A 13,751-nucleotide genomic window follows, 5' to 3' on the forward strand; every position below is an offset into this window, starting at 1 on the left:
TATTCAAAATCAAAACGTATACCGTATGTGTATTAGCAAGATACGGCTTGAAGAAGATTCAATGTACTTAACTTATGGGGAAGAGAACTTGAGGAGCTAAGGGAAAACTGCAATGGGAAAAAAAATATCCCCCAAATCAAGTGGGTATGGGAACCAAGCTAGCATGATAGCCAAAGAAAGAAGCCTTGGGCAACAAGGAGGTTGGAGTGTTTCAAATATCACACAAGAAAAGACAAGGCATTTTAATCAAGACTCAGCATATAAGAAGCATATAACATATATGTTTCTTACATAGAAGCATATAACAGAAAAGATAGTCTTTGCAGGAATATACCCAAGAGGTCCTTTTTGTAAAGAGAAAGTGAAATACAACAGGCAACAGCTCCAAGTAATTAGAACAATACAGTATTTATAGAAAACAATTAGAAATAGATAAAAACATTGTTAGGGACAAGGGGGAAAATTGTTACAAAAGTTTATAACCTATTTGTAAGATTCAAAATGGAAGAAAAACTTTGAAAGAGACAACAATAAGTTGGGCCAGAAATTTTGGATATAGTATTGAATTAGACCATTGGGAAAAATTATGGGGGGAAAATTATAAATTAACAATGTTGTCAAGCTATAGGGAAAACATTTACAAGATGTTTTACTGTTGGCATCTACCTCCAGCAAGATTGGCCAAAATGTACCCAACTGTTCGCCTGAATTCTGAAAGTGTGGGTATAAACAGGGTACCTTCTACCATATGAGGTGGACATACCCTAAAGTTAGGAAATAATGGCACAAAATAAGGGATTGGCTAAAAGTAATCACTCAACAGGCAACAGATCAAACAGGATAGCACAAATGCTATCATCTAAAATGAACATTAATTTATCCCAGCATATTTGTAAGAATGAATGCATTCTCACCACCTTTTCTATTTTATTCAACATATTGGAAATATCAGCCATATGATTAATAAAAATTAAGTTTAACATAATTGCTGGAAGGACTAGAAATCTGAAACAGGAGGTTTAAAAACTTTATCTGTTATATATCAGCAGCAGAAAAATTACAATCACTATTTCAGGACAGTTTAAATCTATGGTATATTATTAAATGAACGATGGAGGCCTTAGGAATTTAGTTTGGATTGCTAAGATGCAGAAAGAAGTTTCTGGCTTAACAGAAGAAAACAACCATCATCATCATCATCATCATTATTATTATTATTATAATATAATAATGGTTGTTTTCTGGTGTATGCCACCCCGAGTCTTCGGAGAGGGGCAGCATACAAATCTAATAGATAATAATAATAATAATAATAATAATAATAACAACAACAACAATAATAATTTATTAGATTTGTATGCTGCCCCTCTCCGAAGACTCGGGGTGGCATACATGATTTGATCCAAAGCCCCAGCTCCTTATGCAAGAATTATGTTCTGTACACTGAATGCTGAAGAAATATTTTGCTGTGAAAAACCCCATGATTTTTCACGCAACCCAAAAGCTATTATTGTGCTGTGAGACTCCACTGGATCTCCCCAAAAGGGTTGTTATTCCGCCCAAAGCAAAGGGCCAGTTTAGTTGCATACCTTTGTTCAGATGTAAAGCCAAGGTGGTGAGTACTAGCAGGATCTGGAAAAGGAGGAATGGCTTTGGACGTACTTGATGTGCCTTGCTTTAAAATACAGATCTCTCTACAATTCTGAAGCAAAGCCTTATTGGCAGATCTTGGAGTCGTATACTGGGAATTCCTGACAGCTGATTTAGGAGTCACACCTGTAGGCAATAGATGAATAAGCAATTGAGGAACTGAATGTTGTATAATATTAATATGTTATCTGTGACAAATTTGGGATTCTGAGCCCCACATCTACAGAAAATAAGGGGGAGAAGGATGCCGAATGCTTGAAATATGAATGTGTGTGTGTGTATACATGACTGTGTGCATGAATTTGTGTGTATACACATACACAGAGGATTAAGTCATCCTCAAAGGTTTTCCTCACATTGTATGCTCTATTGAGACACTGAAAAGTTTTAGCAGATTTGACCTATAGTACAGGTGAAACTTGAAAAATTAGAATATCATGCAAACGTTCATTTATTTCAGTAATGCAACTTAAAAGGTGAAACTTAATATATGAGAGAGACTCATTACATGCAAAGCAAGGTAGTTCAAGCCATGATTTGTCATAATTGTGACGATTATGGGTTACAGCTCATGAAAACCCCAAATCCCCCATTCTCAGAAAATTAGAATATTACATACGATCAATAAAACAAGGATTGCGCATAGAACGGTATCAGACCTCCAAAAAGTATAAGCATGCATGTGTACTCAACACTTCGTTTGGGACCTTTTGTAGCAAGTACTGCCTCAATGCGGCGTGGTATGGAAGCTATCATCCTGTGGCACTGCTGAGGTGTTATGGAAGACCAGGATGCTTCAAAAGTAGCATTAAGCTCTTCTGCATTATTCGGTCTCATGTCTCTCATCTTTCTCTTGGCAATGCCCCATAGATTCTCTTTGGGGTTCAGATCAAGCCAGTTTGCTGGCCAATCAAGGACAGTAATCCCATGGTCATTGGACCTGTTTTTTGGGGATTTGGGCACTGTAGGCAGGAGCAAATCCTGCTGGAAAATTTAAGTCACCATCCCCATAAAGCTGGCATGTGGATGGAAGCATGGAACACTCCAAAATCTCCCGGTAGACAGCTCTGTTGACTCTGGACTTAATGAAGCACAGTGGACGAATACCAGAAGATGACATGGCTCCCCAAATCAACACAGACTGTGGAAACTTCTACATCTCATTTGGCAACCAAGGACCCAAAGTATGGAGGAAGAATGGAGGCACACTCTGCAAGATGCTTGAGGTCCAGTGTAACGTTTCCACAGTCTGTGTTGATTTGGGGAGCCATATCATCTGCTGGTATTCATCCACTATGCTTCATTAAGTCTACGATTCATGCCATAGATTCACTATCATGGACCAGGGAGTGGGTGGGGTAGAATTCTTCATCCATACCCAGGATCTCAAAGTGGGTAACCAAAACAATATAAGACAAAATATTAAAAAATAATATATGTATTAGGGAGGTGACAAATGATATAAAATGTAGAAGGCTACATACTGTTGGATGCCATAATCATACAACATTGTGCTTGTTGTCAATTGGATTTTGAATCCAATCAGAATGTTATCTGTGAAGCGCCACTGTTTGGTCACCTAACTGCTTCCTCCAACTAAAATCAATTTATCCAATACTTTATGTACTAAGTAGAGGTGGCTAAAGATTGCCCACCCCACATGAGTTTCAGGAAAGGTGGACTATGAAGTGATATTTCTTATGGAATATTTCTTTATGGCATAATTTGCTCTCAAAAAGCTGTTTGGCATCTTATTAATGTTCTTGAGGAAAACAGTGAAACAGAAAGAAAGCTTTTAATGTTTAATGCTGCAGAACTTGAACAGTGAAAAGAAATGAATAGTTTCATGGTGGTGTGGATATGTTGTTGTTGTAGTTAGCTCTGGCCCAGCTCCTGCCCCAAGGACTGTGGATGTGGGGGAGACATCCACATGCTGCAGGCCTGTTTTGCCCCCGGTGAAATCTGAAGATGAAGGCTCCTCTGACCAAAAAGACATGAGTGACAGGGAGGAGGAGAGTGTGGCAGACAGCTCAGAAGGAGATCAATTATCTAGCTCCTCCTTGGATTCAGAACAAGAGTTAATGATACAGCCATGCATGCAGAGAGCGATGCATAGGCAACAACAACTGAGAGATTATTATCAAAGAAAATGAGGCCACCTGTGGTTGGGTGGGGCTGTGGTAATTAGTGAGGCTGCTATAAATGGTTTGGCCATTGTGGAGGATTATCTGATCGTTGTGTTTCATGACTGCTTTACTGACTTTGACCTTTTGTGTGCTGATTTTCCCCCGCTTTGAAACTAAACCAGAGCAAAGTGTGTTTCACTTTGTGAAAGAAGGACTGCGAATTGCCTCACAGCTGCAAGCTAAGTTTCACAGAACTGATAAGGGACTTGTACAAATTACCAGTTTGTTTGGAGACCAGTGTTCTTTGCTATACCAAAAGAGGGCTTAGTTTAAGTGAATTTTCATTATAAAGAACATTGTTTTGAATTTTCAAACGTGTGTGTGTCTGAAATTTGTATCTGTGAATTTTTGGGAGGAGTGTACCAGAGAGCACGACAGAACATGTTGTAAACTACCAGGAACTCATGCGGAGTCAGCAACGTGTAGCTACTGCAATAGTTGTCATAATACAGTACATATATTCTTGCGCAAAGGCCGTGGTCTGGAATCTGGACTGACCTGGAAAGGGTTTGGCAGGAGATTCAATTCTGAAAAACCCTCCATCAAATATCCGTTCTGCTCCTTGGCCTGCAGCCTGTGCTGCCAACCCTTCTTTTGCCTTGTTCTTCATGGCTGCTTTTACAGTTGCAAGGCGTTTTCTGGCTGCTCCGCTTTCGGCAGACCCCTCTGCTGCTTTGACTGTCCTCCGAAGGATGGGCTTTTTCTGGAAATCAAAAAATACCTTGACAAAGCTGATAATCCCCAGCCTTCAAAAACTCAGGGCACAGGGAAGGAATGCAACCAGACCTCTCTAGAGATCCTGCCTGTATCATGATAGACCCAATGACATCCAATTTACATGCCTTGGCAGCACCCTCTCCAGTGCAGTGACAATTGATATTGTGGTCAACTGCAGAATCGCCAAGGCAAGCTCTGCATTTGGCAGACTAATGACCAATGTGTGGAACCGACGTGGAATAAGCCTAGCTACAAAGCTCAAAGTCTACCAAGCAATAGTTTGAAATCTCCCTTCCCCCTAGGCTTATAGAATTTATACATGGTATGCTTGTATGTATGAGTGGTTCTTTAAATTGGGGTTTTTTAAGATTGTTTTTAATATTAGATTTGTTTACATTGTCTTTTTATATTGTTGTTAGCCGCCCCGAGTCTTCGGAGAGGGGCGGCATACAAATCAAATCAATCAATCAATCAATCAATCAATCAATCAATAGTGCTAACTACCCTGTTCTATGCCAGTGAGACCTGGACTGTATACAGGAGGCATGCTAGGCAATTGAACCACTTCCACATGACCTGCCTCTGTAGAATTCTGAGGATCTGGTGGCAGGATAAGGCGCCTGACACTGAGGTCCTTTCCAAAACAGGCCTGCTATCAATTCCCATCCTGCTGTTGAAAGCCCAGACACGCTGGGCAGGCCATGTTGCTAGGATGCCGGACTATTGCATCCTTAAATAGCTCCTCTGTGGTGAGCTGCTAAAGGAAAGTGATCACATGTGGGACAAAGGAAGCAATACAAAGACCCGTTGAAAGCCTCCTTCAAGTCCCTCGATATCACCACCACCTCCTGTGAAACCATGGCAACAAGATCAACCAACATGGCGCATGCTGATCCACCAAGGCTATCGGAGGCCAGAAGAAGATTCAGAGCAGTAGAGAAGTTTCAAGTTTTATTGGATTTATATGCCGCCCCTCTCCGAAAACTCGGGGCGGCTAACAGCAATCATAGACAGTATACAATAATAATCCAATACTAAAAGCAAATTAAAACCCCTTAATATACAAAACCAAACACACATACAAACATACCATGCATACCATTGTAACCGCCTAGGGGGAGAAGAAATTTTAATTCCCCCATGCCTGGCAGCAGAGGTGGGTTTTAAGTAGCTTACGAAAGGCAAGGAGGGTGGGGGCAATTCTAATCTCTGGGGGGAGTTGGTTCCAGAGGGCCGGGGTCACCACAGAGAAGGCTCTTCCCCTGGGTCCCGCCAAGCGGCATTGTTTAGTTGATGGGACCCGGAGAAGACCCACTCTGTGGGACCTAACTGGACGCTGGGATTCGTGTGGCAGAAGGCGGTCCCTGAGGTAATCTGGTCCGATGCCATGAAGGGCTTTATAGGTTATAACCAACACTTTGAATTGTGACCGGAAACTGATCGGCAACCAATGCAGACTGTGGAGTGTTGGTGTGACATGGGCATATTTAGAAACGCCCATGATTGCTCTTGCAGCTGCATTCTGCACGATCTGAAGTTTCCGAACACTTTTCAAGGGTAGCCCCATGTAGAGAAGCAAGCACCCTGCAAAGCCAGGGCTGCAAATGCAAATGCTGTGACAATGGTGCCCATACATGTCTGCCCAACATGTGGCAGAACATTTTGTGCCCGTATAGGCTTTACCAGCCACTTGCGGACACATCGTGTACAGCTCACAACCCATTAGATATCAAGGTCCTCCTCAAACACGATGGATAAACATCACATCATCAAGACATTGGACTACAGTCTTGAGTAGTCTACAGAGTATGGGGCACAGTTTCCCTAACTGTGGAAACTTGAAGATGTGTGGACCTCAACTCCCATAGTTCCTTACTCAACCAAAGTCTTCAAGTTGCCAGCATAACAAAACACTGGTATAGGGCATATGATCCAAAGAAAATAAAAACAAAACCCTATGCTTCTGATGCTATTATTATTACAATTGTACAACCACCCAACTCATTTAACCAACTCTGGACAACTTACAACAGGTTAAAAAAATAATCCAATAAAAGAAAGTTAAAAATATGTAAAAACCATTCACAATCAATTTAGAACCGAAAATCTTTGCCGACAGCTTTGCTAGGAAGTATGGCCTCCTGCTTAGATAGATGATAAAGTAGTAAAGAACAGCCAACAACAGTTTGATTTCTGGGAAAATCAGTTTTGTGAGTAGGCAATTCATTCATTGCAGCCATTGAATTAATGTGTGACTCTGTCCCAATTGGATGCCCCAAATATATTTTCAAAATTTAAGATGTGCCTCCCAATCCAAATGGTTTGTCTCTCTCAGGGGATATCTAACCAGAGAAAACAGTATTTCAGGTAGGAAATAAAAAAAGGTTACTTCTATTTGGGGTTGTTAGAGGTTGAGGTTCTGACTCAGAATTGCAATATATGAAAGTTAAAATATACCTCCAACAGGACATATTCCTCTGCCAACACCTCTCCTGACTATTGAGGCAATACTGTAGAATGGTAGCAAATAGAACAGAAAAAAAACAGGGTTTTCCCCCCAAAATAAAAATATATTACAATTCCAAAGTTGGAACTGCTTGCCATGGTATATTTACCAAACCCTACTTTCTGACTCACAAAGATGTCCAGTACTAAGCCCTCTAATGATAAACTATGATATAAGATGGCTTCACTTCTAGGAAACATTGAAAGGTCACCCACCTGAAACTGACTATAATACTGATACATTCAGCACCGAATATTGAATTATTCAGTTCCTTATCAGATTCCACACAGTGTTAACCTATTCTTAGCAGCTAGCAAAAGTCAAGAATGTCAGGGCTAGCAACCTAAGGATCAGCCATGGGTCTATAAACACTTTAAAATTCACTGAAAATATAAAATGTCAGATATTAGAAGTTTATATCAAAATCCCAATGATCAATGTACCTATTTGTTTACAAGAAGAAAACTTTTGGTGCTTACAGGAAAATGGGTGAAGGAGGGCAATAGAATGCATTAAAAAGCCAGGAAGTGGCTACAAAAAAGAAAGTTGGAGAACAAAGGGATGCTTCACTACAGTTAAGGGTCAGCTTAAATATGGGTGGCAATGCAATTAATTAGCCATCAAGATGTATAATGTTTTATAAAGTACAATAAGTTATTATTATTATCATTATTATTATCATCATTATTATTATTATTTATTGGATTTGTATGCCGCCCCTCTCCGCAGACTCGGGGCGGCTAACAACAATGATAAAAAACAACATGTAACAATCCAATTTAATAAAACAACTCAAAACCCTTATTATAAAAACCAAACATACACCCAAACATACCATACATAACTTGTAATGGCCTAGGGGAAGGAATATCCTAACTCCCCCATGCCTGGCGACAAAGGTGGGTCTTGAGTAATTTGCAAAAGACAAGGAGGGTGGGGGCAGTTCTAATCTCTGGGGGGAGTTGATTCCAGAGAGCTGGGGCCACCACAGAGAAGGCTCTTCCCCTTCAAATGACATTGTTTGGTCGACGGGACCCGGAGAAGGCCAACTCTGTGGGACCTTATCGGCCGCTGGGATCATCCATCAACGCAACCAAAGCAGTTTCCGTGCTGTAGCCGGGCCTGAAACCGGACTGCTGGAGACCTAGTTGCATCTCCACTCCAAATAATTCAATACTGAAGAAACATAGAAGAGGCAAAGGAGGCAGAAAAGCAATATTTGATTGTTTCACTCATATATGCTCAGTAAGGCGAGGCATGGGTATGTTTATGGCACCTGAGGTCACCTCCTTAAAGAAGCTGGGCCTTTCAGAGTTCAAACAATGCTGACAGAATTCCAGGACAGTATCAATCTACATTGAGGAGGCACCAGTACTTTAATGTCTGGGGCTCCACTGATGCCATGCCAATTTAGGAAAAGGCAGAGTCATTCAAAAAACACCACCTGACAAGGTGCAGCAAATATGCCCATGCCCTTACAAATCACATTTTCCAATTTTTAAAATCTGAATTGCTGTGCATCCTTGGTTCTTGGACTTGGTTACAGTTCTCAGAAGATGAACAGGTAGCTTAAGTTTAGTAAAATTCTGCTCCATGAGAAACTTAATTGTACCTTTTTGTGCAATTGCCTAAATCACTCAATAAAGTTGCCTTTCAGAAATAGTCTCAGTAATTTATTTATTTATTGGATTTATATGCCGCCCCTCTCCGAGGACTCGGGGCGGCTTACAGCATATAAGTAACAATACAAAATATCCTAAATCCAATTTTTAAAACTAAACTAACCAATCTAAAACCCCAATTTATTTTTTTTTTAAAAACCCAATTCACTCATTCTAACAAACAAACATACATTCCATTCATCGGCAGGGGCTGATGTCTAATGTCCACAGGCCAGTTGGCACAAGTGGATCTTCAAACCCTTGTGGAAGGCAAGGAGGCTGGGGGAGGTACAAATCTCTGGGGGGAACTGGTTCCAGAGGGCCGGAGCCCCCACAGAGAAGGCTCTTCCCCTAGGCCCCGCCAGGTGACATTGTCTAGTTGATGGGACCTGGAGAAAGCCGACTCTGTGAGACCTGACCGGTCGCTGGGACTCATGCAGCAGAAGGCGGTCCCATAGGTAATCTGGTCCAGGCAAAAAATCATCCCCTAAAAGCAGAGCCAGCAAAGTTTCATACCTTGGCAGGTTTGTGGGGCTGGACATCATCCACCATTTGCCAACCATTCGCTTCATGTTTCTTCAAGTTCTCAAATTTTTTAGTTATGTCTTCTACCTATTTGAGGAAGAGAAAAGGTTGAAGAACAAAATTAAAGGGGACCAGGTTACCAACCCTCACCCCTTTCTTACATTAAAAAAAACAATAATTAAGTGTTAAAAAGCACAGCAAGCTTCCTTAGAAAATAGCTTCACCAAGAAATCAAAGAAAAAGACACATTTAGCCATTTCTTAGGAATATCTTGCAACATTGCCTTGTATCTTGCTGCTTTGGATGAGTGGGAATTTAATATGGATCGCTCAGTTTAGTGCATTCCGGAGAACTCTAAATTTTATTATAAGATGCGAGTTTCAAGTTAACAAGATGGCCAAAACAAACTTGAGTTTTGTGTGGAAATCAGTATGCTCTCAGCAGCCAAGAGACATGCACGTTCAAGGTGAAAAGTGATAGTGATCCCTCAATTTTCGCAGGTTCAAACTTCGCGAAACGGCTATACCACAGTTTTAAAAAAAATATTAATTAAAAAATACTCCGCGGTTTTTTTCTATACCATGGTTTTCCCCACCCAATGACGTCATACGTCATCACCAAGAGTCACCTCTCTCTTTCTCTCTCTTTCCTGTCATTCTCTGCTTCAATCATTTTCTCATTTCTCTTTTTTTCTCCCCTTTTTTCTATCATTTCTCTCTCTCTACCTTCCACTCTCCCCCCCTCTTGCTCTCTCTCTTTCTCCCTCTCTCTCTCTCCTTTCTATCTCGCTCTGTCTGTTGCTCTCTCTCTGTGAGAACACCTGCCCCGCCTCTCCTGCAGCCCCTTCGCTGACAGCTGGGACGAAAGCGCTCTCAGCTAAGGGACTGTGAGAGGGGCAGGGCAGGCATTCTCAAAGCGCTCAGAGCGGCTAGCAGCCGAATGAAGAGGACGAGAAGCCGTAACCGCCAGCGCTGCTGCAGGAGGACCCGTGCCCCAAGTAAGCCGGTGAAAGGGGCGGATCGGGCGGGCAGGGGGTAGCGGTGAGGGGACCAGAGGCGCTGGGGGGGGGGGCGGCCGTCATTGAAAACAATCTTTGCCGGCCTCCGCACTTTCGTCGCTCCCCGCCCCCAACTTCAAGCCCGGCTCCATGCGTGGCCTTGGAAAAGGGTGCGCGGGGGTAGTTTTTGGCTGTCCATAGCCAAAAATGGTGTTTTTACTTCCGCATCTCTACTTCGCGGGCAGTCTGGGAACGCAACCCCCGTGAAAATTGAGGGATCACTGTATTTCCTTGTGGTATATTTTTTATAAGTTTCATTTTCCTCAGTTTAGGATATTTCTTCTAATTTACCCTTTTTAATCAACCAAAGAATCTGCATTATCAGGTTAGGATTGATTTACTGTTGATTAAACAAAGGTCTGGCCAGTAAGTGAAGGTAAAAAGACCAAGTCAGCTGAATGCAAACAGAGGTTTAACAGTTAAAAAAAATCTTACCTGAAAGTTTACCATCTCCCAAAAGCCGAGCAGATCTGTGCAAGTTGTCTCTTTCTCTCCACTTTTGAATTCACAGTTATTTATCAGCCCTTCAAACTGTTTGAATCTTTCTGCCATCAACAATCGGGTTTGCCCAATGGTTGTGCGGACAAGATCTTTTGCTGGAAAAAACAGTAGTAAATTGTTGCATTAAATAGTATATAAATTAAAACCACTGATATATGAAGATAGGCTTCAATTCATGTATGTTTCAATGTGATATTCAAGTTAATGCATATGGAAAATGAATTCTAAGTCATATTTACTGTGACCTATAATTCAGTTAATGAAAGCTAGCAGGAGTGCAATTGAGGCTAGTGCATACACAGCTGCAGCTTTAGATGGTGCTAATCTTTGTGCAAAATGCAGAACAGTAAAAAATCCCGTTAACATGCAAGTGAAGAAGTTCACTCTCAACAAATCTGAAGATATCTTTCAAGCTATAGAAGTGGTGAAGCAAAAAATTATGAACACAGGCTCTAACTGTTTAAAGCATGAATACTCGGTCTGCCAGCATATCTATGAAGATTTAAAAAGAAAGAAGTTCTCTTTAGCAGTCTACCCTGCTAAATGTTTTGATCAGGATAAGTTAGCTTTTAGGAATGAAACTTAGATTTATTTTTGTTTTCATTTTGCTTTTAGTAATTTTGTTAAGCATAAATCTTTACAAAATTTGTTTAATTTTTCCCCATCATGCTGAAACAAATTACTATATTTTCTATAGAAATATCACTTTGAAGAGTGTGAATCCGAATAATGCAACAATTTTATAAGAATTCATTAACCACACTAATCAAGATCAATCTATAGGTGAAGATATATAGGGATACCAGAGTCATAGATAAACTCAGAAGTACTTTGTGTTTTCTCTCTTACCCTCTTCTGGAATATCCATTTCAATACTTTTATCCCATTCAAGACAAAATGATGTCAGTCTCTCTGTCTCAGATTGAAGAATGTTTCTTTTAAAACAAAAGCAGATTTAGACAATCTCATTATTTCAATTAAGGACCCAATTTTTACCCATAAAATACTCAAAGGAATTAATGTATAAGATTATAGTGCTTCAAAACCTACAGTAGCAGTTAAAATATTAATTTAAGTAAAAAGCAGCAACTTACACTACAGTGGTACCTCTACTTAAGAACGCCTCTACTTAAGAACTTTTCTAGATAAGAACTATATGTTCAAGATTTTTTTGCCTCTACTTAAGAACCATTTCTACTTAAGAACCCGAGCCCAGAAAAATTTCCCAGGAAATTTGAGAGCGGCACGAAGGCCCGGCCAGTTTCCTGCCATTCCCCCTTTAATCCTGGCCATCTTGGGCTATTCTGGGCTGCCAGTGGAGACTTTCAGTGGTGCTTAAGGAGGCTTTGGCAGTCCAGAGCAAATGGAGCGTTTTCCTTTCTCTGGGCGCTTGGACAGGGAATAATCCTCTGCCAGCTCCCAGAGAAAAGAAATGCTCCCTTTGCTCTGGGCAGCCGTGGAGTCCCCACAGCGAAGGAAAGGCGCCGGCTACAAAGCGAGCGAGTGAGCAAGAGGAGAGACCTTCAGCATGGGAAGGAAGAGGCAGCAGGTAGCAGTAAGTAGCAGCCAGTATATGGGAGACAGCCTCACGCCGGGTGTATTGGAAGCGCGTGCTCCTCCTGGCCGCCTCAGAATCCCTCTGTTTTATTTTTAAAGCCTTAAAAGTTTTGGATTTTTTTGATTGCCCTCACCTCACCTTCTTACTTCCACAGCAACTCTCCTCCTCCTCTTCCTCCTCCTCCCACCTACATTCCGAGCTTTTCTTTCTTTTCTAATGGGTTTGCATTATACTTACCTGGCAGGGGAGACACCATGATCACGAAAAATGTTTCTGCTTAAGAACCTGATCACGGAACGAATTAAGTTCTTAGGTAGAGAACTTAGTACATAGGTAGACAACTTAGTACTTCGGTAGAGTACATAGAATACTTCTCTCTATGAAGCTAACTTGTTGTGAGCCGCTCTGAGTCCTCGGAGGGGCGGCATAAAAATTTAATAAATTATTATTATTATTATTATTATTATTATTATTATTATTATAATATATTGCCTAAGGATGGACATGTGACAATTCTTTAATTCAAGAATCGCACTTCACTTCTGCTTCTTTTCCTACTCACACCCTGTTGTAAACAAGAATTGGCAGTATGTGCTGATTCACTTTCACACATGTAATATTTTTAAAAATAATCAGTTAGGGTTAAGATTGCAATTCAGAAGCATCAATGCCTACAGTAGCAGCTGTGAAATATGGTTTCAATAACCAGAATGATTTCTAGGCTAGATCAGACTCAATAGACCCTGTTTTGCCAGCCATTTTACTTCATTGCTTTTCATTCAAGGAAAGAGAATAGATAGTAAGAAAAATGCCATTCCTACCACTCTGTTCACATTCTACTTAGACAGTGTTGCAGGACTGGTGTATAATTTTCAGAAATGACTTGCTTGGAAAGGTATATAGCTGTGACGGTGAACCTATGGCACACTGCCGCAGCCAACACATGGAGCCCTATCTGCTGGCACACGAGCAGTTGCCCTAGCTCAGCTCCAGAGTGCATGTGCGTGCTGGTCAGCTAATTTTTGGCTTGTGCATGGGTTCTGGGAGGACGTTTTCAGCCTCCAGAGGGGTGGGAAAGGGCATTTGTACCCTCCCCAGACTCCAAGAAAGCCTCTGGAGCCTGGGGAAGGCAAAAAGCAGACCTACTAGGCCCACCAGAAGTTAGGAAATGGAGGGTCATGCATTGGGAACAGGGCAGCACGGGGGGAGGCAGGGAAGGGTTGCCTGCGCATGTGCTAGGGCACATGGGGCACATTGAATTAGGGGGGTGGGCATGCATGTGTGTGTGATAGCACACATGCACATGCTTTCGGCAGCCGAGGGAAAAAAAGGTTCATCATCACTGGTATATAGTATTTGGCACATAATAGCACAAATAGATACAATCTCA

General features: G+C 41.4%; 1 protein-coding gene across 4 annotated transcripts in view; it reads right to left on the reverse strand.

The window, feature by feature from the left end:
* The window catches only part of DLGAP5 (DLG associated protein 5), a 34,410-nt gene that overhangs the window by 6,613 nt on the left and 14,046 nt on the right, over positions 1-13,751 (reverse strand). For all 4 annotated transcript variants that reach the window (XM_070749654.1, XM_070749663.1, XM_070749678.1 and 1 more), the window contains exons 11-15: positions 11,653-11,738; positions 10,738-10,898; positions 9,237-9,332; positions 4,335-4,539; positions 1,590-1,776 (exon numbers count right to left, since the gene is read on the reverse strand). In XM_070749654.1, coding sequence (XP_070605755.1) covers positions 1,590-1,776; positions 4,335-4,539; positions 9,237-9,332; positions 10,738-10,898; positions 11,653-11,738 — 735 coding nt within the window. The remainder of the gene's footprint in view (positions 1-1,589; positions 1,777-4,334; positions 4,540-9,236; positions 9,333-10,737; positions 10,899-11,652; positions 11,739-13,751) is intronic.

Source organism: Erythrolamprus reginae, chromosome 1 (genome assembly GCF_031021105.1).
Source record: "Erythrolamprus reginae isolate rEryReg1 chromosome 1, rEryReg1.hap1, whole genome shotgun sequence".
Taxonomy (NCBI): Eukaryota; Metazoa; Chordata; class Lepidosauria; order Squamata; family Dipsadidae; genus Erythrolamprus; species Erythrolamprus reginae.